Source organism: Mixophyes fleayi, chromosome 5 (genome assembly GCF_038048845.1).
Source record: "Mixophyes fleayi isolate aMixFle1 chromosome 5, aMixFle1.hap1, whole genome shotgun sequence".
Lineage (NCBI taxonomy): Eukaryota > Metazoa > Chordata > Amphibia > Anura > Limnodynastidae > Mixophyes > Mixophyes fleayi.
The window spans coordinates 231,416,970-231,442,246 of NC_134406.1; the positions used below are offsets into that span (position 1 = coordinate 231,416,970).

Genomic DNA, 25,277 nt, shown 5'->3' on the forward strand with positions numbered 1-25,277 from the left:
AAAACTACTAGGAAAACTAAAATAAACTCATAAAACCGTATTGGTACTTGCCTTCGGCAACTTCATGTCGCTGAGTGAGTACACATCTGCTAACATTTTACATATTCTGTCATTTAAATCTACTAATATTGCAGGGCTGAGAATACTTTGAATTACTTTTCTTTCCTGTGCAGTGTTAAATTACATTTGCAGGAGCACCCAGTGCACTGATTAATTTAGGGAATGTAAACCTTGAGGCTCATACACAATTTTGGAAGTTGGTTGTAGTTTATCTTTTTTCTAAGTCAGAGCTTCACTGAGTATAGGAAGAAGGTTTATAAGTCTGCCCCACACTTGAACCAGTGTTTATGGGTTGGACTGGTTGCTGACGTCCTTTTCCATCCATCTCCCCTGTTCACAGTGCACGATCCTGCTCTGTGATTGTGTAGAACGGGCATTGTTGGCACGAGATACTTCCCAAGGTTTCTGCTCTCTTTCCTGCCATTCATTGGAGGATGAAGGAGGGGAAACTCTGTAGGGGGTGGGTGATGGGGGAGAGAGGCTGGATCCAGGATGAAGGGCTGGAGTCACATGGATACAATCTTTTGATTAATGTCCAAATGTCTTACTCTGCTCTCAAGCCACTGACTGGATATCTGCAGGCATAAGGAAACTTTTATACCTTGTTTTTCAAATATTCCCAGAAAAAGATTTTTTTTAATTTGATCTCAAAGTTCTATGGTAAACTGGAATGGGATTTGTAAACACGACCATGCCTTTGAAAAAGAAAAAATCAGTAGTTTAAGAGGATCTACCTACTGGACTAACTTTGGATAACTTTTCTGCACTGTGAGAGGGACTGTGTGAGCAATCAGCACCGAGTACTGGAATATAGGAGTAACATGACTGAGGAACATAAAACTGATGGGAAAGGGGAGAGTGGTAAAGATCTGGAAAGGCAGCTTCGTCTCAGGGTCTGTGTTCTCAGTGAACTATTGAAGACTGAGAGGGACTATGTGGGGACTTTGGAGTTCCTTGTTTCGGTGAGTTGTGTGATGGGGAGATGGGGGATGGGGATGTCTTGTATCACTGCTCAGTCAGCCAAAGTAACGGGATTATTGGAAGGCTCCAAAGAAAACACAACAAAAGGTGACACAAAGAAATAGACTGGTGGGAATAATTATCTCCAAAACAGAGGTCCAAATGTCAGTGATGAATACTTCTCTAACATTACATATAACATGTGGCCTCTGTTATAGTTCAAACTAGTACAAACTATTTCAAACATGTAATATATCATATTGTATACTATAAATATCAATTGACATTTTTGCTAAACCATTTGCAATGTACATTTATTTTAATTATAAATTGCTACTTATATTATATGATCGGGTATTTTGTTAGTAAGTCTGGTTAACAGCATACACTTCAAGCTTAGTTTGTTTGATGGTTATGTAATTAGAAACACACCTTTAACTAAGATATAAATGCGGATTGGCAGGATAGTTGTCCCTTTAATTGTTGGTAGATAACAGAAGCTGTTTGATACTATTGCATAGGAGTGACTCTCACCTCTCAGTGATTTATTTTGTGGTCTCTGTGAATGTGCTGTAGTGCCATGTTCCTCTGTAATACAAAGCAGACAGTGCCCAATTGTTCTGAGGAGAATAAAGAGACAGTGTGATTACTGTGGTACATGCAATGCATGGACAGAAGCTCATCCTGGGCACGTCTGTAATAAGGGGATGTACATACATACATACATCTGCATACAGCAGTGCTCAATGAGTGGATTGGGATTTTATCTCCTCCACAAAGATGGATTATGAGAATAATTAGTACTTTATTGAGTTCATTCAGTATAGTAATTGGGCGATTGGTCATTTACTTTTATCGTTCCTCAAAGAAAACAAGTGAGTTTTGTCTGGTAGCAATTTGCTTGTAAACAGGCTTGGGCTACCTGTGGTGAAATACCTAGCACAATGCTGACAGGGCATGATAGGGCTTCTGCATAACTACAGCTGGTGAGCCACAGGTTGTGTACCTGTGCTATATAAGGCAGACCACCGCTATACCTTACAAAGCATGTGCGACCGTAATACATACATAATAAGATTACTATGTAACGTAGATCCAGAATGTGTCCTAAATACATACTGGATAGCAGGTGCAATCTGGGTGAAATCTGAGGAGGTCATTTACGAAATGCAAAACATCAGTTTGGCAGAGCAAATGCAGCTTTGGACGAACCATGTTCCCTGATTTGCCCAAGTGCCCCTAGTTTTCCACCGGGGCGCATAAGTTTATAAAGTAAGATGGCCGCATTGGCTGAGGAGCAGCAGTTTCCATAGGCCCAAAGGAAGATCTGAGCAAAGGGACGGTGTTCATAGTGAAGAACAGAGTAGGGGCAAACTGACACCTTTTTACAGAGCAAGATTATAGTAATGAGTAAAGGGGTTGGAGGGGTGCGTTTCCAGGGGTGTTCCTAGCCATGTGTGGCCATTCCCACTTTACAAAAGTACTTGATTTCTGCACCAGCTCAGAGTTGCCAAAGACTGGGTCTGAGACAAAACAGTGCCCATACACAGTGCGCTGTGTGGGGAAAAATGATTAGTCCAGTGCTAGGTAAGCTGTAGGTAAGCTGGTCTAATTTCACTATAACAGGGAGACCATGAGTGTTCTATAGTGAAAACCAACGACCGCACTGGTTAGAGCAGGACTGGTGTCTACACTGATAGTGGGGGCACAGGACTGGTGTCTTCACTGATGGTGGGGGCACAGAACTGGTGTCTTCACTGATGGTGGGGGCACAGGACTGGTGTCATCACTGATGATGAGGGCACACGACTGGTGTCGTCCCTTATGGTGGGGGCACAGGACTGATGTCTTCACTGATGGTGGGGGCACAGAACTGGTGTCTTCATTGATGGTGGGGGCACAGGACTGGTGTCATCACTGATGATGGGGGCACAGGACTGGTGTCGCCCCTTATGGTGGGGGCACAGGACTGGCGTCTTCACTGATGGTGGGGGCACATGAAAGTATGCCACCCTCCCAGAGGCTACCAGCCATGTATTGGAAATCATTGGGCTCCTCCAGACTTCCTTAGGCTATGAAGGGGGGGGGGGTGATGAGTAACTTACACAGTTCTGCCACCCCATTGGTCCCCTATCTATTTTACTAAAGAGAGTACAAATAAAGACATACATACAACTTTAAACTTTAGCTGAAAAATACCAGTTAAAAAAAATGACCCTCCCACAGACTATGACCGACTGACGACAAATTCTGAATGCTGGGATTCCCAAGGACTTCCCTTTGCGTATAGCTGCCTACTCTCCCGGAATATCCAGGAGACGCTCAAATTTTTGGGAGTTCTCCCGGACTCCAGGGAGATCCAAGGAGAAAAGGGAAACCTCCCGCATTGTGCCCTCTTAGTTGGTGAAGTGAGGAGGCGGGGTCTGGATGGCACATTTAGCCACACCCCCTATTATGATAGGTTGATATTTATAACCTTTGGCAGGAGGCGTTGCCTAATGACGCAACCCCGCTTGGTCACGCCCCCATGACAGAGGCCCCTCCCGGAAAGTTGGCAAGTATGCCTATGCAGTCTCGGACGTAAACATGCAAACACCCATAGCACAATGGGTGGATAAGCCTGAAGAAACTAGTCCATAGCCTCCGTAGGATACCAGCTTGCTCCACTGAGGGCTGGCATATGCGCAGTTTAAGCCCTGTCTGGGTATTCAGTTCCCAATTCTCATTACTGTTAATCTGGCTTTGCTTTAGAACATTCCATTTTCCTGGTCAAAAATGCCCATCTGACACTGCCATCGGGATTTACTCTGGGACACTGGTAGCTGTTTCCTTCCACTCGCTAATAATTGACATAACACATGTGGCAGTGTTCTAGCTATTAATAGATTTATTGACTGTCTTAAAAAGTTACATTTTAGTTTGATAGGAAAAACATTTGTCAGCAAAAGATGTCACATTTATGACTGTGATGTACTACATACACACTAAAATCACTTGGGGAAATTATTATCTTGCAGAGTCCACTATTCTTTAAAATGGCTTTGTTCACTTTTATTTAAAGAAATTTGGATATTACAGAACAGTTGTTGCAATATTGCAAGTAAAAACATTTATATGCACAGTTTTGTGGAGTTCACCAAAACAGTGACAAATGCAGATAATGTGAAAAGTGACTATATGGTTATCGGTGAGCCAGATCTTCAGCTGGCATGATAAAAAAAATCCTATCAATTTGTATTGGGTTTTGGGACTTTGGGGCAAGTTGGTTGTTTCAATAAACATCCTGATTGCTAAATTTGTGGCTATGAGTTAGAAATGTTGGCAGCATGTAAAGTTCAAGGCCTGTCTCATGACAAGTTGTGGATGGAGTATATAATGAAGATGTGCCAAAACCACAGTTACTTCTGCTGATGAAGACAGAACATATATTACACCTGGTGAACCGTGAGACCTGGTAACGTTAATGTTTGGGGAGTTTCAGGGCTGCGGGCTATAAAGGGAATTTACATCAAAGCCTATAGATTATTGATTTGCTAATCGAACATCCACAGAGGAGAATAAAGAAGACTTATGCCTTGAAGTGCTATAATTTGCCCATGTTAACATACAGTTATACAATAAAGTAAACTTATATGATGCATTTGTTATTTATATTTTCTAACCCCTTTATGAAACCTGATGTTTACAAGCGTCATATCTGGCGCTGGCACATGGCAGAGGGACAATTTTGCACATCATTCCAGAGATGCGGGATGGAGTTCCTACATAACGTCATCATCACCACATTTGGTAGTCAGTGGCAGATGGCGAGTTCATTATTTTGAAAGTAGTGTCCCCCAGATCTATGCAAACAGAGATGACAAGTCCCACTAATGTCACAATGTGACAATATCAGGGACCTCCCCTTTATAGCATACTACTGCTATAATGCCTTTGTTGGAACTCTACCTCCATCCCAAGTTCCAGGTCCTTGTCACTGATTGCTGGGAATGTGGGGAGGTGACTGGGTGCCACCCACTCCTGCTATTGGTGCTCACCACATTGCAAAGGTAATTTAGGGGAGGGGAGTTGTGGTGGGGTAGCCTAGCTAGTCTCGTCGCCTTGGGCATGTTGGGTTCTTGCAATTTAATAGATGAATCAGATACCCTATGTGAATCATTACTAACAGATCATGCTGACAACATTTTTACTTGCATTTAAGGTTTTACTGTTTTCTCTTTCTACTGCCTGTAAAAATGTTGCTATTTCAATATGTTACCAAAAGAAACTCTATGTCCTGAAAAAATTAAAATACAACATTCACTTTGGCAGATTAAAATTTATACCAGGCTAATCCAAAGCAAAACTGATCTTGAAGAAGTTAATCTCCTTTCTCTCCAGCTGGTATTTCTTTGCCTAATGTAATTGGTATTATATTATAAAGCAAATAGCCTGGGCTTTCTGATCATTTAACAATGACCAATGGACCTGTTGATCTGTTTGCACATTAGATACAAAAGATATAAAATTTTTAATTTTAACACATTTTCTGCTAGATAAATGCTTGTGTGATAATTTGAACCCATCAGAAGACTATGTGACAGCAGGTTAAGGTATAGCATCTATGATAAAGGCAACAGTCTGACTTTGCTGAAATAATACACTGGTCATCTTTAAAAGTACAATGTAGCTTAAATACAGAGAGAAACTAGACAGTGTTGTCCAAACAAGGATAGCAAAGAAAAAGTGTCTTTGCATCTTACCACCCCGATGTCTTCGGTGGTAATCGTCTTAATGGTGACGAGAACCCCGACACGCTTCACACACTCCCTACATTAATGTTAATTTAAAGCGGCAATGTGTGGACCCAGCAGTTTAAGTGTTTAAAGACTTAGCCTACGGGGTCTACACATTGCCGCTGTAAATTAACATTAATTTAGGACGCACTAACGTGAAACTGAAGTGCCGGACGGCTGGGTCTTCGGAATGACTGCCTATCAGCATGCCGCTGCTATTGGAAAGCTGGATCTTTGGTTTTCTGATAAGTCTGTGTATATTGTATTCGTTTTTTGGTCAAATCGGAATTTTTGTGTAGGTGTCAAGTGTGTCTGGGTTCTCGTCACCGTTAAGACGTCCTCAACCCAATACCTTCTTATTAGAGTACGGTGGCTTAGTGGTTAGCATATCTGCCTCATAACACTGGGGTCATAAGTTCGATTCCCGGCCATGGCCTTATCTGTGTGGAGTTTGTAAGTTCTCCCCGTGTTTGTGTGGGTTTCCTCCAGGTGCTCCAGTTAACTCCCACACTCCAAAAACAGACTGATAGGTTAATTGGCTGCTATTAAATTGTCCTTAGTCTCTCTCAGTCTGTGTGTGTGTATGTTAGGGGATTTAGACTGTAAGCTCCAATGGGGCAGGGACTGCTGTGAATGAGTCCTCTGTACAGCGCTGCGGAATTAGTGGTGCTATATAAATAGATGATCATCATCTGAATTTTATAATCTTCTTTTGAGGACATACATAGTTTTCAGAGGTATCACCAGTCATTGCGTAATGGGTTTGACCATTAAAATATCTTGCTATTAGAATTTATCCTTCTTCATATTGAGGAATAGTCGATTCAACCTTTCCATTCTTCTAGTGTGAATTTGTGTTACTGTGTCTTGACTTTATTAGAACTTTCCTTGTCACAGGTCATCCAAATAAAAGAAAAAAGAATTGGTTCTTGTCAAGCTTCAAAAGTTTATTTTAGATTTGTAGTGAGGTGTGTTGTAGTTAGGCTGCACTGTGTAATTGGTTTATTATTAACAGAGTACAGAGTTGTAGGCGTCCACTAACCCATAGCAACCTATTCAACAATCACATTCATTATCTGACCCCGGGCAGATCTTGTTTCTACAGGTGATGGCTCACACTGATAGAAGGCACAGTGGCTAAGTTCAGGATATCATCATTTTAATATTGAACATAAAGGGCCTTATTTTCAGTTAGGAGCAAAGCAAAGAAAATGAGCAACTTTGCACCTGGACAAACCATGTAACAATGCAAGGGGTGCAAATTTACTTATTTTTTTGCACGCAAGGAAAATACTAGTTGTTTTTCATGTAGCACACAAATACTTGATTTAAGCACTGAAATTAAAGTTGATCTTTGGCATGCCCTACCCCAACTATAAATCCCTACATTTTAAATTTACCTCCCCCTCTAATGCAACATGGTTTTACCAAGGTGCAAATTTGCTCCTAACTAAAAATCATGCTCAAAATATGCCAGCTTTTCTATCTTAAATTCTTGCAGAAGTTAATGTAATGATTACAAATGGACTCATCTAGTGGACACTATTGTACTGCACTTTATCCTAAATAGTTGTAAAAATAGCTGTTGTGAATGAGGAAAAGCAAATCAAGATAAGAGGCACACAGAGGTTTAAGGAAGTAGGGAAAAGGAACCATGCTTGGAAGGGTATAATCAGTTAGGAGATTGCAGATTTTGGAGTCTGGGCTCCACGTATTTGTTCGTTTCCTATGTTTTGTTTCTAGCTCTTTTTCCATTGAAGAAAAATTATACTACCCAGCCCCCCTCCCGAAACCCTTAGGGGAAGCGTCCCCTGTGGCTAACTTCCTGTCTAGGTTGCTGCCTTCTATAAACTTGCACTCTGATACATTGTTTTGCCTCCAATTAGTACATGCTCACATAAATTGGTTAGTTAATTTACTATTATTAGTGTTCTGGCAGCTAATTTCCTTAGCGAGATGAGTAAGCAAAATATTATGTGTTTGAATACCAATAGCATTTTCTTAGGAAATATCAAGTTTAAGACAGAAGATACCACTCTCCTTGGCTGGCATCCTCTTTAAAATTGTGTAAAGAATTTAACCTTTGTTTCCGCTCTCATCTGTATGCAAGCACAGTGCCCACTTCTCTTAGAATGTGTTTGACCAATGCATGTAAAATCTCATAACACCGGATGAAAGATACTATGCTGTTACTGTGAAAGGGAGAGAATTATCAATCTCAATGGCACTGGTGAGAAATCCAAAGTAAAGAAAAAAGTAATTAAAGGCTCATCCTGCCTCATTTAAAGGAATACTACATCTAAACTGGAAATATAATCTAAAATTGTATAAAATGTAAGGTATTTAATCATTAAATGTATGTTAAACATCCTATATATTTATAGGAAACATATTTTGTTTATTTACTTTTACAATAAAAATATATGTTAATTAGTTTGTAAAATATTTATTAAAATGCAGGAAATTAAATAAAAACTTTATTTGGAAAAATTGTGCTAAAACAAATGTTTTGGCTATAGCTTTTATATTGCTATAGTTATGTTGTTGTATTGTATATTGCTGTTTCTCATAGTGAATAGTTGCTGCATAAATTAATAGCTGTTGTAGGAATACAGAGATCAGCATTGGGATTATGATAGATCTTTGCATAGATTAAGTAACATCTATGCAAATATTTCTGTTCCCATAACTGACAGATGATTTGTTTAAAATAAGATGATTGCTTTAATTTTCTAAACTCCACTAGAAGAATGACTGTACAACCTTATTAGTTGCTATAAATAACAGCATTTATTTCTTTGTGCATATGCACACCAGTTTTCCTAAATATTAGCATTTTCTATATTAAAACTATGCAGACATTCTAACTTTATCCACGATAACCTGACCATATCGATCAATGTTTAATTGAGAGTAAGCTGAATATTTATGTTTTTTTTTATTACTAACATCAAATATTTTTTTATTTTCATTATCGTCTGGGTAATATTTGAATTTGTGACATCAGCGTCATGGCAGCTGTCATTTATACCATTAAATGAAATTATATAGAAAATAGATGTACAGAATAATGTATGAATTTCTTATTATTATTCTTATTGTAATATTTGTTATACTGAGCAAATAAAGAAAATGATGTCAAATACAAACAAATGTAATCTTTGTTCTTTAACTATTTCCCAACCACTGAGTGACTTAAAACAGCAGATCATAATTCTCTGAAGCTTGAACAGCCTTCCTCCTCTTGGTACTGGAACTAGGGTGTCAGTGGCCATCTTCGGTTACAGTGCTGTGCCCAAATACCATTTAATTTGGTACCCAGGAGATCACTGCTGTATAGAGTTCAATATAATCGCTATGTAACACAATGTGGAATATACATTTCTACCTTGGGGTTGTCACAGAATCCTGGTTATGTCTTTGTGATGTCATCAGGATTTCTGGAATATAAACTAGCAATAGACCACAATGATAATTTATCTATTGTTACACAGGTACAAGGAAGAGGTATATGGATCAGATAAAAATGTGTCCCTATCTTCCTTCCGAATTCCCATATCTGATGTAATCCAATCTCTGTGATTCTGAAGCATTTTGCATGAGTTTCACACATTAATGCAAATGTCTATGAAAGTCATGGAAAATACATGTGACCCCCCCCAAAAGAAGGCATTTTTACCCAAATTTTGTCAACCCACCCCACTTAGTTGCCTACACTCCTGGATTGTCTCCTGGACTCACAAATTTTAGGGAGTTCTCCCACACTCCTGCCAGAGATGGTCACAATCCCGATTCCTACTTTCTTCAGAAGTGGGCGGGGCCTTGATGAAGTGATCCAATACAAGTTTCTTCATCATGGCCCAGTCCCTGATGCAAGTTGCGACATTGCGCGGCAGGGAATAATTACTCAAATTGCGTCATGTCTCCCATTGTTCTTGGCGCTTGGCCCTCTCCCGATAAACATAAAAATTGGTTTGGTCATGAAGTGGCTTAGTGGTTAGCACGTCTGTCTCACAGCACTAGGGTCATGAGTTTGATTCCTGACCATGGCATTATCTGTGAGGAATTTGTATGTTCTCCTCGTGTTTGCGTGGGTTTCCTCCGGGTGCTCCGGTTTCCTCCCACACTCCAAAAACCTACTAGTAGATTAATTGGCTGCTATTAAATTGACCCTAGTCTCTCTCTCCCTTTCTCTGTCTGTGTGTATATGTTAGAGAATTTAGACTGTAAATTCCAATGGGGCAGGGACTGATGTGAGTGAGTTGTTTGTACAGAGCTGCGGAATTAGTGGCGCTATATAAATTGCTGCTGATGATAATGATGAAGGGATTAAAACCCTCTAGTCTTTAAGTAGCTAACATTTTGAATCCATTACATTCAATATGAGCATAATAGTTAGAGATAATAAATACATACTCTCTGAATACATTATGGTAATTTGCCTGGTCAGATACTCCTACTAATTGGGACTCCATTGTTCTCTTGAAAACAAGCTCTCTGCCAATACTGAGCTCTGGTAACACTGTGCCTACTGCTCCATTTACCGTGAAGTACATTGATTAATTGAGTGAATGTGAATTGTCCTGTTCTATTTTCTCTTCCCATCTCTGAACATTTGTTCCTGATATGTTTTTTTTTCTGAATACAAGATGAAACCTTCTGCACATCTGAGTTTTTAACTTTTAAATGAACTGTAAAGCAGATTTGGTGAAATTGCTGACTGATCTGGTTAGTTGACATTTGTGGCGAAAAGCCATGTGTGGGCAGCATTTCATCAGTAAGTCATTAGTGAATGTTTTCTCAGTTCTCTCTTTACAGTATATAACAGTACTTACCAATAGCACAGAACGCTTCCCTTTGTGAGTTATTATGATTCCCTCAAAGATGACAGGCAAAGATGACAAGCGTTCCTGCCATCAAGAGGAAGTCTTCCATAATAGCCGGTTCACTGGTTAATTTGAATCAGAATCCTTGAAAACTTGTACTGTTCAGAGGGCTGTTGGAATCTCCGTTGCTTACAGCTAACATTTTTATTGATTATTTTGTTATGAGGAGAACTCATGTTTACAATCACTACTGACTGATCACTCTAAACCAGTGTTTCCCAAACCCAGTTGTCAGGACCCCTAACAGTGGTGTCCACAGGTGGTATATTTATTTCAATTGTGACCTGGAAAACCTGCACTTTTAGGGGTCCCTGAGGACTGGGTTTGGGAAACACCGAGCATTACTTGCTGTTGCAACACTCTTAACTAACAACTGATGATGGGTCACTCTAAACCACTACTTGGGGTTACAGCACTCTTAGCTAGTATCTGATGATGGGCCACTCTAAACCACTACTTGGGGTTCCAGCACTCTTAGCCAGTATCTGATGATGGGCCACTCTAAACCACTACGTGGGGTTACAGCACTCTTAGCCAGTATCTGATGATAGGCCACTCTAAACCACTACTTGGGGTTACAGCACTCTTAGCCAGTATCTGATGATGGGCCACTCTAAACCACTACGTGGGGTTCCAACACTCTTAGCCAATATCTGATTATGGGCCACTCTAAACCAGTACCTGGGGTTCCAGCACTCTTAACCTAAACCAGCATGAGAATTAATCACTTTAATTCAGTACTTGATGATCAAGCATTCTAAACCAGTATCTGATGACCAAATACTCCAACTCAATACCTGGTGAATAAACACTCCAAACCAAGATCTAATGATCATTCACTCTGAACCAATATTGGTGTTCCAACACTCTAAACCAGGAATTCAAACTAGTAACTGATGATTACATAATCCAAACTAGTGTCTAATGATCAAACAGTGTGAGTGTGGTTTAATGTAGCCACGTCAGTGTTCAAGGGGACTCTTTCATTGTAGACCCTACTGTAAATTATTATGGATATTAAGTCGATTAGGATTTCTGTGACCTATACAGCTTTATGCTTTCATTTGTTCTCTGCGGTAACTTCTAATATCCTTATAACATACAGTAGTAAGAGCATAATCCTAAATATAGCTACTAAATCCTCTGTCTTTGTACATATTAGCTTTGATTCTTACAATAGAAAACCAAGGCACCCATTGTGCCCTGGATGATACACCAGCCAATGTTTGTCTCCTAGGCATTGTTATATAATTTCTAATTAATTTCACAATAGAGGTTTTTGCCAGGAATTCTTTTTATTTAATGAAGGCCCCGGGCCAGTGAAGCCTATTTACCACCGCCAGCAGTGGTACATGTACGGCTCCTGTACTCCTATCGCTCAGGATTGCGATAACAGGACGGAACACATAAAGAAAAGCTTTATTTTTAATTGGAATAGTTTGATTCAAATAATTTATAATTTTTGCTTTTCTTAAACATTTTATTATTATTTGTATTACTTTCTATTTTTTAACAAATCTGGATCTGGAAGCCCAGTTCCGGGCTTTGGGTTCCAGTGCACATGCGCAAGCTGGCAAGCGGGCTCACACATGGGCAGAAGCAACGTTCACTGTCTGGTGAAGCCGTAAGACTCCTCTTACCCCTGCCAGCCAGCAATGGTAAGTAGAGGTGAAATGAGATGTTCTATCTCTGAGATAATAAATAGACCCTTATGTATTGTAATTGTCTTCTGACCGGGAACATGGTGAGCAAAAGGAAAGGCAGATCTTCGTACTGAAACATTCTTTTTTCAGAAAAAAAATATGTCCATATGTCGGAGCAGTTATACAATAATATTTTTGTTTAAAAAATCCTCATATTTTGGGCTGATACATTTGAATAAGAACACTTAAAATGACAATAAGAGTGTTCTTTATTAAATAGTTACTTTAAGTGAAGGCTGGACAGCCAGATATAATACAAACTATGGGCCAGATGTAGAGTTGGATGCAATTTACGCTTAAATTGCATCCTGTACTTTACATAGGATTCAGAATTGCAACCGAGACTCAGAATACTATGCAAATTGCACAGACGCACCTCTTTATCTGCCTTATGGGCAGAGCCGGAGTAACCCGAGGTCTAACTGGGCTACAGCCCAGGGGCCTCGGGCATCCAGGGGGCCCTTGACAGTGCTCAGCGACATTAATGATTGGTGCAGGGGCAGGGACGCCCCCGGCCGATCAATACTGCTGAGCCTGTCACTGTAGTCTTTCCACGGTGCTCATTAATCTCCTTACTGAGGAGATCTCGTGAGAGTGAGACTATGAGTCTCCTCAGTAAGGAGCTTACAGCGCACCGCGGAATGATTACAGTGACAGGACAACAAAAATAGGTAAGTGCTTGGGGTGGGGGCGTCAGGCGGTTCACGGGGGTGGGGGGTGCGTCTCACTGGGGGAGCCTCACGGGGGAATGGCCCAGGTGCCTCCATTCCTTTAATCCGGCTCTGCTTATGGGTCAATGTGACTGATACACTTAACTGTATTAGTGGATCAGCCATAGTGACCCGTAGTAAGGCAGATAAACCATTAAATAAAGAAATGTAAAAATAAGCCCTCATAAGGGAAGCACAACCAGCTCCTAAGAGCTGCAGCCGCAAATGAGCTTTTAGCGTCAGTACAGTCCTATTTATAACATGGGGATTTCCCACAGCCCTGAACACAAGCTATGGGAAATCCCCATGTAATAACTAGGACTGTACTGACGCTAAAAGATCATTTGTGGCGGCAGCTCTTAGGAACTGGTTGTGCTTCTTTTATGAGGCTTCATTTATGGTGCTGAATCCCCTGCTATAGTGCCACCAGCCCAGGCTGGCAAAGCCTAATGTTGGTAATAGTAAAATCTGGGGGACCCCACGCTTTTGTCCTGACGATTTTGCTACTACCAGTCTAGGCTGGTTAGGGTTATAGGCAATATAGGCAACCCTAGGCAATAGGGTTGGTTAAGCTTTTTGGGAGGGGGGGCACGCCATGTTTTTAGTTATTTATTTCTGGTTTTTTTCATACAGTTAGGTCTGTGGTGATGGTTATCATCATCAGTACAGATCTTGCACCAGGAGAAAACACCCGCAACAGATATGTCTTCTAGAGAACTTATCTGCAGCTGCATTCCACTCAGCATAGAATGTAAAGAGCGTGCACAGTAGCCAAAAGCCTTTTATCTGGTTACAAGTTGGACTTGCGTCCAACTCTACAAGCCCTATAATGGTATATTACTAGGGAATGGCTTTGCGGGAATCTTCAGATGCAAGGAGCTGGGCAGGTGATTTCTGAGGGTGGATTAGGTGCATTATTGCATCTATTTATGTATCCATAAAATTAGTATTTTGTTATGTATGTGCAGACAGGGACATAACTAGACATTTGTGGTCTCCATATCAAAATTTTGTTAAGAATCCTCATCTACTGCCCATTGTTGAACAAATGACTTCTAAACATGGGGCTTTGACAGGAAAAGTGGACCACTCTCAGTAGAAGGCCCCATGGTGACTGTAACCCAGCACCTATGGTAGTTACGCCACTGGCTGCAGTCCATTTTTTCCTCAAATAAAGGACTTGAATTTTACATGTCCCTTGAAGTAGTGAAGCATTGGCTTATTCTTCCATTGAGTCAACTGTTGCACCTTCTACACTTCCTCTATGCAAGTATTATATGATAATTTTAGATGTTTTTCAATCAATGTAAAAACGTCTTTGAAACATACAAAGTGACAATGTAATAGAGACAAACTCAGTATCCCCCAACTCTTTCTTTTAATTGAAATTAATGAAGGGTGTTACTAATGTGGAAATAGGGTGGACCGTAAAGTGACATTTTCATATTTTCCACCAAGCTGAAAACCAGAATGTGGGTGTGCAACTATGATGTGGCAGGTAAACAAAATGGTGCTATTACACAACAAGGAACTCTCTCATGTTTTTCACTTACCTGTAATGTGTGGTGCACAGAGGACATAATCAATGGGCTCACCATGGTTAATGTGGGCAGCAGTGGCTGGTAAAATTAATGGGTGAGATATCATGAATGGTTTAATTAATGTGCTGGAGACAATGGCTGATTTAATACATGTATACTATGTACATATACTAGCTCAGTGGCTAGTATATGGGGTTCACAGTGCCTGGTATAAAAAGAATGCAACAAAAACGTACTGGTCTGCAGAACAAGCTAATATATTATAGAAGACATGTATCACCGATTCAGTTTCTAGGGTCCCTATTGAAGGTACAATGTATAGTGGAGTGTCCCGCTGCTATAAAAAGATACCCCCACCTGTAACTAATTTAATTGACCTAATCATTCCTTCTCTTGGAATCCTGACAGTGCTCACAATGCAACAAACTGATTGGTTAGTTCAAGGAAATGAGGTTCCAGTGTGACATAAGCACGGTCACACAAGCATTTTAATCATATACTCCTAGACCAAACAACGATGAGAAGTGAAGTCGTATGAAGATGTATGTTTTAGCTGGGCATTCATAGGGGAGCAGAGCACCACAAGAAACAATAATACGGTCACGGTCATCCTGCTAGCCTCGAGGTGGGCAGCTGTTATCTAGATGTACAGTGCCAATCATGTGACTTATGGAGCTGATCTTACACTGTGTGACTCTTAATTATATTGCCCACTCTCCCGAAATTCCTGGGAGGCTCCTGAATTTTGGGGAGTCTTCCCGGAAAAGTAGACGATCCTCCCGGATTCGCCGAAATTCACGGCATTTAATGGCAGGGCTTAACCACATCATTAAGACCCATCCCCGCTATTCAATGTATTCAATGAACTTCGGCATTTTATAGTGAGGGCAAGGCTATTGTGACGCAACAACGTCACCACGCCCCCTCCCACCCCCTGTCAAAAAAACCACAGTATACTAAGTAAATAGCTTTTAAAATGAAACTTTTATTGAAGTCTTGGCATTTAGGGGTCTACGCATCAATCATATTTGACACATAAAACTACTGTTTCTGCATCTTTTATGTATGTTTGCTATGCATTACATGACTAATGAAGGAGATTTCACGGAAATCTAATACCGTGAATCACCGCAGTCCCCATAGATTACTATGGGGACTAGGATGTTCTGCAATGCATGAAGGTTTGATAAGCTTTACATTGTGCAGAAGTGCACGCAGCACTTCCTCATTTTACCGGCAGCTTAGGAAAAAAAGTTTGCAGCACAGGGGTCACTTTACCAGGGCTACCATAGTGGCCCCATCATAGTATATCTTAGTGGTACATAAATATGCATCACTGCGATGTGCAGTGATGCATATTAAGCTGCACCGCATCTTATTGATGCATAGACCCCTTAATATAGGAATTATTTACCCTAAAAGTGCAAAAACTATTCAAATTAGTAAAATTATCAGGTTATTTCATATTGCCAGATATTTATTACGTTTTTTAAAAGGAGAATTACAATAATTTTACGCACTGCATAAAACATGACGCCAGCATTAAAACATTTAGGAAATGCAAAAAAAAATCATCGTACCTGGGACATATGTTCGTGTTAGTAGAACCACACAAAAATCAGATTAGTCCTTTGATGATGCGTATTCTCTGTGATGTGTATTCCCTGTTCTCCCTGATCTACTACTAAGCATGTTTAAGGCAAAGATTATGTTGTGCTACATTCATTATTATACATGTCATCTGGAAAACATATGGAAGCTCATCTGAAGATTGACTTATTTTTACTTGACCCAGGATATAGCGGTTTTCCTGGACAGAGATTCTGCCAAAAAAAATAGAAGAATCCTGCAAATGTAGTTTTGTTTGTAATAAAGATGCTTCAGTGAAATGAGGCAGATGTGTATATGCTGAATATGGTACATGTCAGTGCATGTGGATAAGCACTCAGTCACTGAAAAGTGATATCCTACTGCTCCATTCTCCTGGTGGAAGAAAAGTATCTGCAATCTGCTGCATAGAAACAGATTCTACCATATTTTCAACTAAAATCTGTAGGAAGTATTGGAAGCACAGGCTTATTATAATTTCTTTCTCAATCTGTGTGTGTTTTAATGTTGTCTTATTGTTAAACTAAACTGTGAGGATCAGGGGGTATATTTACTAAACTGCGGGTTGGAAAAAGTATGAATGTTGCCTATAGCAGCAAATCAGATTCTAGTTATAATTTATTTAGTACACTCTACAAAAGTTTAGTAAACATACCCCAAGGAGTAAGTTGCCAGGTTAGGTCTTAGGCTTTTTCTATAAAGAATAATTAAATAATTTGATTTATTTAAAATGGAAACGGTAAAGATCCAAACAAACTAACGATTTTCAAAGTAATTTTCTTGCCTTCAACTTACAGCAACAGATGTATACCCTCTGCACATCATTCCACAGTGTGTGATTGAGACATACTGTAAGAGATCGTTAGAATATATTAGAGATGCTCAAGCTCGGTTCCTCAAGAACCGAACACACCCGAATGTAGGAGATCCGAGTACAGAGCCAAACTGGCTCGGTAATGTCGCACGCCCTCGGAATTGAAAACAAGGCAAAACGTCATTGTGACGTCGTCGGATCTCGCGAGTTTTGAATTGCTTTTTAAGATCCAACATAGCGAGGGGTGGGAGGGAGGGCGGACCCCCATTTTTCTTTTCTGCCACTGCTGTGTGCCAATGTGTCCTAGATGTGCTAGAAACTGCAGCGTGTTTGTGTCATTGCTCTGTCGCTTAGCATCCAGCCAGGTCGCTGCAGTATTTGTCCGAAAGTGTATGGAAATAATATTGTGACCTGTGAGGTGGTCAAAATTGACTGCAAATGACTTGAAATTAGTGCTATTGAGGTTAATAATAATGTAGGAACAAAAAAAAAGAGCAAAATTATGTGATTTTAGCATATTTGAAAGGTTTTTTTTCTAAAAAATCCAAAACCAAAACCAAAACACACAAGGGCGGTTTTGCCAAAACCAAAGCCGAAACATGAAGCTAATCCAGATCCAAAACCAAGACCACTTCACGGGGGTCAGTGCGCATCTCTAGAATATATCTTTCCTTCTTTCCTCCCTCCATCATTGTCTACGCAGAGCTGTAAAATGCACATGTGACGCTAAGACAGAATCTATATAGATTATAAGGGAAAAAGATTATTTGCCACATTTCTTTAACTACAAAACCCAGACATTTTCTATGTCTATGCGACATCATCCTAAACTATACTGCAATGTTAGGCATGACCGTGGTATAACTATGGAGATGACAGGCGATTCAGTTGCTGAGCTTACCAGGGGCCCTATCACAGCTTGTTTACCCCCCTTTACAGATGGCCTCTCACAATGCTAAGAGAGAACATTTTCCCTTATACAGTCTATTCATCTATTGTATCTGTTGTGTAGTTCCATTGTTGCAGTACATATAATTAGTCAGTGGAGAGAGAGAGCGTGGGAAAGCAGGATAATAAGTAGGTAACATTTTATTTGTTAGGGCATGCTTGGACATGTAGTTCCACATACCTCCCAAGCATCCCGATTTGAGGGCTCCGTTCCGTAATCCCGATCACTGCTGCTCTGCATGGCACCCCCCACCATTCATCCCAATGCTGACTACCCAAATGGTGGGAGGTATGGTTCCACAAGATCTGGAGAAGCAATAAGAAATAACCAGTGTTGAGCAAAACATGTATTTATCTAATGTACCTTCAATGGTTTTCTCCCATATTCCAAATGCTACTGAGCACCTCCCAATTATAATTACTGTTCCCACTCCCAAGTCTTACCTAGGAGGATCCCATAATTTGATCGACAAAGTGATGACACTCAAACCAAAAAAGTATGTGTTCTAATGACAAAACATTCCCAGCCCAGCTTAAGTAAACCTAGTATAAGTTCCTGTACACATTATACAGCTTTACAAGAGGAGTGGGGGAATAACGGCACTTTTTAAAAATTGCCAGTGAATAGAAGGGAAGGGTTTTGGCTTTCTGTAATCAACGATAAGGCTCTGTGATTTCCTCTTCCTTTCCTATGCACTGTAAAGAGGCCAGTGGACGTCAGGAGAAGTCAAAAGGAAGTGCAAACACAATTACTATACAATGTCAGAATGGGGTCCATTCAGCTCATGTTTGGCAGAAGTGTTACAAGCGAAAATGTCAGGAGTGTCTTCATTTTCCCTACTCAGTGACAAGCTTACATTATTGTGGTGTCGCATTTCTTTGTATTTCATTAGTCTACTCATTAGTCTACAGCTGTCTTTTACATTTCTGTTTAATACCAAAAGAGAGTCAATAAAGAAGCCACCTAAGATTACATTATTATATGTTATGCTTTGTTGAGCAATGCTTTTAGTTCATTTTGTTGTTTACTGGTAGGTTGACTCCTTTGTTTTGTAAACATTGATGTGGAAGGTGTTTGCTGCCTTTGTGTCATCACTTGATTATTCTTTGCTGCTTAAGAAAGAACTCTTTAAGTAGTAGAAATTTAGTTTGGGAGCAGTTTAATATTAGTTACCATTGATGTGTCATATTTTTGAATACTGGGTGAATATAAAATACACATCCGCCAACTGTCCTTAATTCCCAGAGACATTTGCAGGTTCTAGAGATTTGTCCTTGGAAGTGTCCCTATTTTTCAATATGAAACAACTGCAGAATAACATTTACTTTTTCTGCCTCTAATACCGCTTTCATATTGCCGGGGGACAGAGTCTCCCGTGAAGAGAAATTCCCGGGTAGACCCTGTTCATACTGAACATGGGTCCGCCCGGGTCTCCATGGCAACATCAAAAGAGGAGCTCTGATTGGCTCCTCTTGTGATGTTTTTTTTTTTTTTTCAACTTTAGAATTATGTTTGGTGAGACCCAGGATGAAAAACCCGGGTCTCACCATTCATTGTGCAGGCGACCCAGGATGGACCCGGAAATTAGCCCACCAAAAGTCCAGGGTCTAAATCCCGGGTTTTCAGACCCGGGATTTTTCACTAACACCATTCATACTGTGCCTAAACCCGGGTTGTCTGGGCTTGCCCCGGCAAAAACCTGGGTTTTCCATGCAGTATAAATGGGGTATAAGATGCAATTCTTATCATCTATTCTTATTTGCTGGGATTTATAAGATTATATTTATGGAAGTAGAGTATTTATAATGTGAAAAGTATGTTATCAAATTCAGTGTAATGACATGATGGAGATAGTAGTACTCCATGGTCTAACGAGACAGCACAGCACGGAGCTACTGTTGGCAACTATGTGGAATAGGGGGTTTGTTTTTACTTTTCATCAAATATTTGACTTTATTGACAGATTGTTGTTTTTTAAATTCTTACTTTGAATACAATTGAACAGAAAATGACAATCATATTATATTTTCCTAAATAGTAGACTGAAAGAGAACTATGACCATAGTCATTACCAAGATACTCCTCTGTGACCAGCTCTACGGGCATCCGAGCTTTGAGAAATCAGCTGCTTTTGACACCATGGGGTAAATTTATCAAGCTGCGGGTTTGAATAAGTGGAGATGCTGCCTATAACAACCAATTAGATTCTAGCTGTCATTTTGTAGAATGTACTAAATAAATGATAACTAGAATTCTATTGGTTGCTATAGGCAACATCTCCACTTTTTCAAACCCGCAGCTTGATAAATTTACCCCCATGGCTCAGTCCTGCTACTGTACCTCAACAATCTCCAGCACAATGAGCAGGGATTAGTATCTTGGTAACGATGGGGGTGCTGGGGAAGGATCTCCTGCCATTCTAATACTTTGTTAGGGAAAGGGAAGTGTTTTGTAAAGAACATAACAGAGACTGGAGTTGTTATACATCAAGCCGATTAGGAATAAAATATATCTTTAGCATCTGTTAAACGATACCCAGACCACATATTACCAGCATGGCAATTTTAAGGTTACCTTTCAGCCCTTGAGCTCCATCTCCGGTCGATAACCATCAAACTTCTCCTTACTATGCAGCATAAACATTTACACAATTGGGTTTTTGGATGTGAAATAATTATACATTGGTGGGGTTTTTCTTCCTTTTGCACTGATGCCACATATCTAACAATCAGTTTAGCTGTCATGACGGACAAACAGAGGCTTATCATAGCTGTTATGTGGATGCCTACCGGTCTGAATTTCAAACATTGGTCTCCTTAGGGTGCTTTTACAGTGCTGCTGCCCAGCATCACGGTTCCACCCTCTAAATTGCTAAGGAATCAGTGAATTTCTTTTTACTGCAGATGGGCATATATGAAAAGAAAAGCTTGTTAACTTGATGAAACAATGAACAGCCAAACACCGCTACCATTCTGTCGCTCCACAAACCAAGGGCCGGATTAACTATAGGGCTAACTGAGCTACAGCCCAGGGGCCTATGGCATCCAGGGGGCCCTTGAAAGTGCTCAGCAGCAGTATTGATCGGTCGGGCGATCAGTGCTGCTGAGCACTTTCACTGCGGTCCTTCTACGGCACGCTGTAGTCTCCTCACTGAGGAGATCTCGTGAGTCTCACTCTCACGAGATCTCCTCAGTAAAGAGCATACAGCGCGCCGGAGAAGGAGGTAAGTGCCGGGGGGGGAGGCGCTGGCAGCTCGGATCACAGGGGGGGCCCTCACGGGGGAATGGAGGCCCCCTTAGCCCAGGGGCCTCCATTCCCTTAATCTGGCCCTGCACAAACCCAGACATAGAACACAGCAACATCCCCTGCAATAATCCCAAATCTTGCTGGAATGTGACAGCATGGGGGTCCAAATGACTGTGGCCTGTTCATTTGGGAGAGTGGCCTCATAAAATAAGGTTGTGGTTTGGGTGGATCTGGGGTTGAGTTGCATGGATCAGTGTGTGGGGGATGTAATTTCCTATATGGGATTGTTGGGAGATATAAAGCCGTTATTACCAGGCGTGGGCTGGCAGATTTCAGCCCGGGGGGCACACAGGCGGCCGCATCACATGACACGCGATGCGGCCTCGTCCAATGACGCGGCCGCATCGCGTGTCATGTGATGCGGCCGTCTGTGCGCTGACGCGGACGCATCCCGTGGCATCCCGCATCCCTGTTAGGGCCGGCCTTTCCGGTCGGCCCTAACAGCGGTGAGACTGAGCGGCCCGGGGACCGATGACCCCCTGCCCCCTGGCCCAGCCCGCCCCTGGTTATTACATCCTGGGTTAAATATGTAAATTTGAAAGCGTCATTTTTTTTTTTTTAAATTAAAGATTGTGGGGTCTATTTACGAAAGGAAGAAAATATCTGTCTCTGTTTTTCACCAGAGATGGGGCTTCTCTCCATCTATCAAGGGGATACAGCTAGGATCAACAGGTTTCTGAGCACGCTAAAAGACCATTACATGTCCCAATTAGTAGAGGAACCAACTAGAAACTAGACTATAGTGGACAAATAATAACAAATAATGTAGACAAATCATCAAATGTACAAGTAAGGGAGCACTTGGGACACAGTGATCATAATATGGTCTCATTTAAAATTAGTTTTCAGAAGCAAGGGTATAAGGGATCTACTAGGACTTAGAACTTTAGAAAGGCAAATTTTAATAGGCTATAGAAGGTATTAAAGGGCATAGACTGGGACGCAGTTTTTGAAGGAAAAAAATACACAAGAATAAGAAGGCTGTCTATAAAATGTTGTTGGAAAAATAGATGTATCAGTTCATTCCTATGGGAACCAAATGTAAAAGAATTAAGTCTAAACCAATGTGGCTAAATAAAAAGGTAAGGGAAGAAATGAAAAGTACGAAGCGTGCATTTAAATTGCTTCAGTCTGAAGGGACTGAGGAGTCCTTCCGTATCTACAAAGAATGTAATAAAATATGCAAAAAGGAATATTAGACTAAATAAATTAGAAAATGAAAAGCAGGTTGCAAAAGAAAATAAGACAAACCATAAACAGTTTTTGAAGTATATAAATGGCAAAAGGATTAAAAAGGACAATATAGGACCCCCAAAATGTAAGATGGGGGGATTGATTAATGATAATAAGGAAAAAAAGAGGTATTAAACAGTTTCTTTTCTTCAGTATTTACTGAGGAACAAATGGTAGTAATAATTCATAAAAATTAAAATGGAACCGTACCATTGTTGAATACTTGACTGACAAAGGAAGAAGTTCAAGTTGTCTGAATAGAATTAAGATAAATAAAGCTCCAGATCCAGATGGTATACACCCAAGGGTTCTTATGGAGCTAAACTCAGAAATAGCTAGACCACTATTCTTAATTTCATAGATTCAATTTCATCAGGCTCAGTACCTAGAGATTGACGAATAGCAGATGTGGTGCCGTTGTTTAAAAAGGGAATGAGATATCAACCAAGGAATTAGAGACCTGTAAGCCTGACATCAATAGTGGGGAAACTACTAGAAGGTATATTAAGGGGTAGTATTCAGGATTACTTAGTGAGCAATAAGATTATTAGTAGGAATCAGAATGGATTTATGAGGCATAGGTCATGTCAAACTAATCTAATTAGTTTCTACGAGGAAGTTAGTGGGAACTTAGACCATTGTAGTATTTCAAAAAAACAAACAACAACCCTTGATATGGCGCCTAAAAATAATACAGAGACTAAAAATAACAGAAAGACCAAGCTGCTGCAAAAAAACAAGGTGGCTGCAAACCACCTGCTAAAATACAATAACCAAAAACAAAAAGATTTGCAGCGCTAAAAATCTAACTGACTAATAAATTAATCAAAATATTAAAAAACAAAAATGGTCACGGATCATATAACATAAAAAGATTTTATTGACAATATAAAAGTATTATTGCACATCTACCATCAAGATGGAATTAGTAAGCATCTAAAAGTAAATGGAGCTGACCCCACATGACAGATCACAGTGTACTGTGATTGAACAAATATACAAAGATGTGTGCACACCTATTTGAGCCATGCTGATCAGTCAATAAACTCTTTTTATGTTATATGATCCGTGACCATTTTTGTTTTTTAATATTTTTATACATTTATTAGTTAGATTTTTAGCGGTGCAAATCTTTTTGTTTATATACCATTGTAGTACAGTAGATGTGGTCTTTTTACCCCAAGGACCGTACACAGGACACGTGATCACCCACAAGGTTAGAGAGGAAGGTTCACAACCAGCAAATAAAGGGGTTTTGTACAGTAAGGGCATGGAATTCACTACCAGAGAAGGCTGTGATGGCAGATTAAATTGATATGTTCAAGAAAGGGTTAGACAAATTTTTATTGAAAAAGGGTATCCAGGGTTACGATCGTTAATTAAAATGAAGGATAATAGTGAATCCAGGGAGAAATAGGTCTGCAATATTGGGTCAGGAGCGATTATTCCCAATCGAAACAGATTAGCGGGATCGCAGGAGATCTAAAATAGGTTGAACTTGATGTACTGGGGTCTTTTTTCAACCTCATCAACTATATTAAAACCGTCTGACGCTAGCGGTAGCTCCTACTGGTGAACAGATTTGCCGGGAAGCATATATAACAATGATTGCAGCAGTACATGTAACGCCGCAATCCTCCTATTGCTATCACCATCTCAGGATGGAGACAGCAGGAAATAATCATAGTAAAAATGCTTTATTTATTCTCAGAGGTTCTCAGGTTGTATTTCTACCTCTCTTGTTTCAGATGTCCAGATCTAGTAGAAAAATCACATTTTCTGCTGAAGTTTTTGTGTTGTAATAAATAATGAAGAGCGGACATCCCACTGTGAGAAACACAAAAGAATACGCAGCCTTCAGAGAGAGCTCCTGTCATTTATGATGCTGTAATTTATAAAAGCTACTTTCACTGAGCGTATTGTGGATACAGTTCTATAAGCAATCAGACTGTTAACACTTTCTCTTCCAGGCTCTGTCATAGTGTAAAATAAGCATGAGTAAAACAAGTTGGTCTTTCTTTTTGTTTTGCTTTCGCAATGTGTCTGTTTTTGGTGTTTATATACTGGGTTTATTTTTTCATTTTAAAGCAGTTTGAGCTAAATTTGTGTTAAGTGTTCCTGTGACACGTGGTGAACTTGAACTTGATTTGTAAAACGTGTGATATGTGCACGGAAGTACGCTTTGGTTTTGTACAGGTTAGATGTCCTCAAAGGTTGACATGTGCTTTAACCTCTGTTTGAAATGTAGAAGGACAAAGGGTTATTATGAGAACCTTATTTCAAGCCCGGAGATCATAAATCCAGTCCTCCAGAGCTGGTAATAGAACAGATTTTAGATATTTAACTACAGGGGCGAATGGAGGATTGTCGGGGGGGGTTTCCCCCCGACCCCCCAAAAAAAAACACTCCCCGCGAGAGCTGCGCATGCGCTCCGTTTCTTCAGTGCTGTCCTATACAGCAGCCGCGGCGCTGTCTAAGAAGCGTCCGCGGCGGTGCTGTATACACTACAGCAGCGCCGCGGACGCTTCTTTGACAGCGCCGCGGCTGCTGTGTAGGACAATGCAGCTATAGCGGCCACTTAGTTAGCGCAGGGGGGGTTTCTGGAGACTCAGAAACCCCCCCTGCGTGCGTCACTGAACTACTTGTCCAAATAATTTATAAGGATGTCAATACTTTAAATGAGAACAGTTACAATTTTACACACTATTAGAAATGACAGCCTGGATAGCCAA

General features: G+C 40.4%; 1 protein-coding gene across 1 annotated transcript in view; it reads left to right on the forward strand.

Annotated features, from left to right (window-relative positions):
• Positions 1 to 539: 539 nt before the first annotated feature.
• PREX2 (phosphatidylinositol-3,4,5-trisphosphate dependent Rac exchange factor 2) overlaps positions 540 to 25,277 on the forward strand; it is a 232,822-nt gene continuing 208,084 nt past the window's right edge. The window contains exon 1 of the mRNA XM_075213618.1: positions 540 to 1,022. Within this exon, the coding sequence (XP_075069719.1) occupies positions 882 to 1,022 (141 nt within the window). The 5' untranslated portion in view covers positions 540 to 881. The remainder of the gene's footprint in view (positions 1,023 to 25,277) is intronic.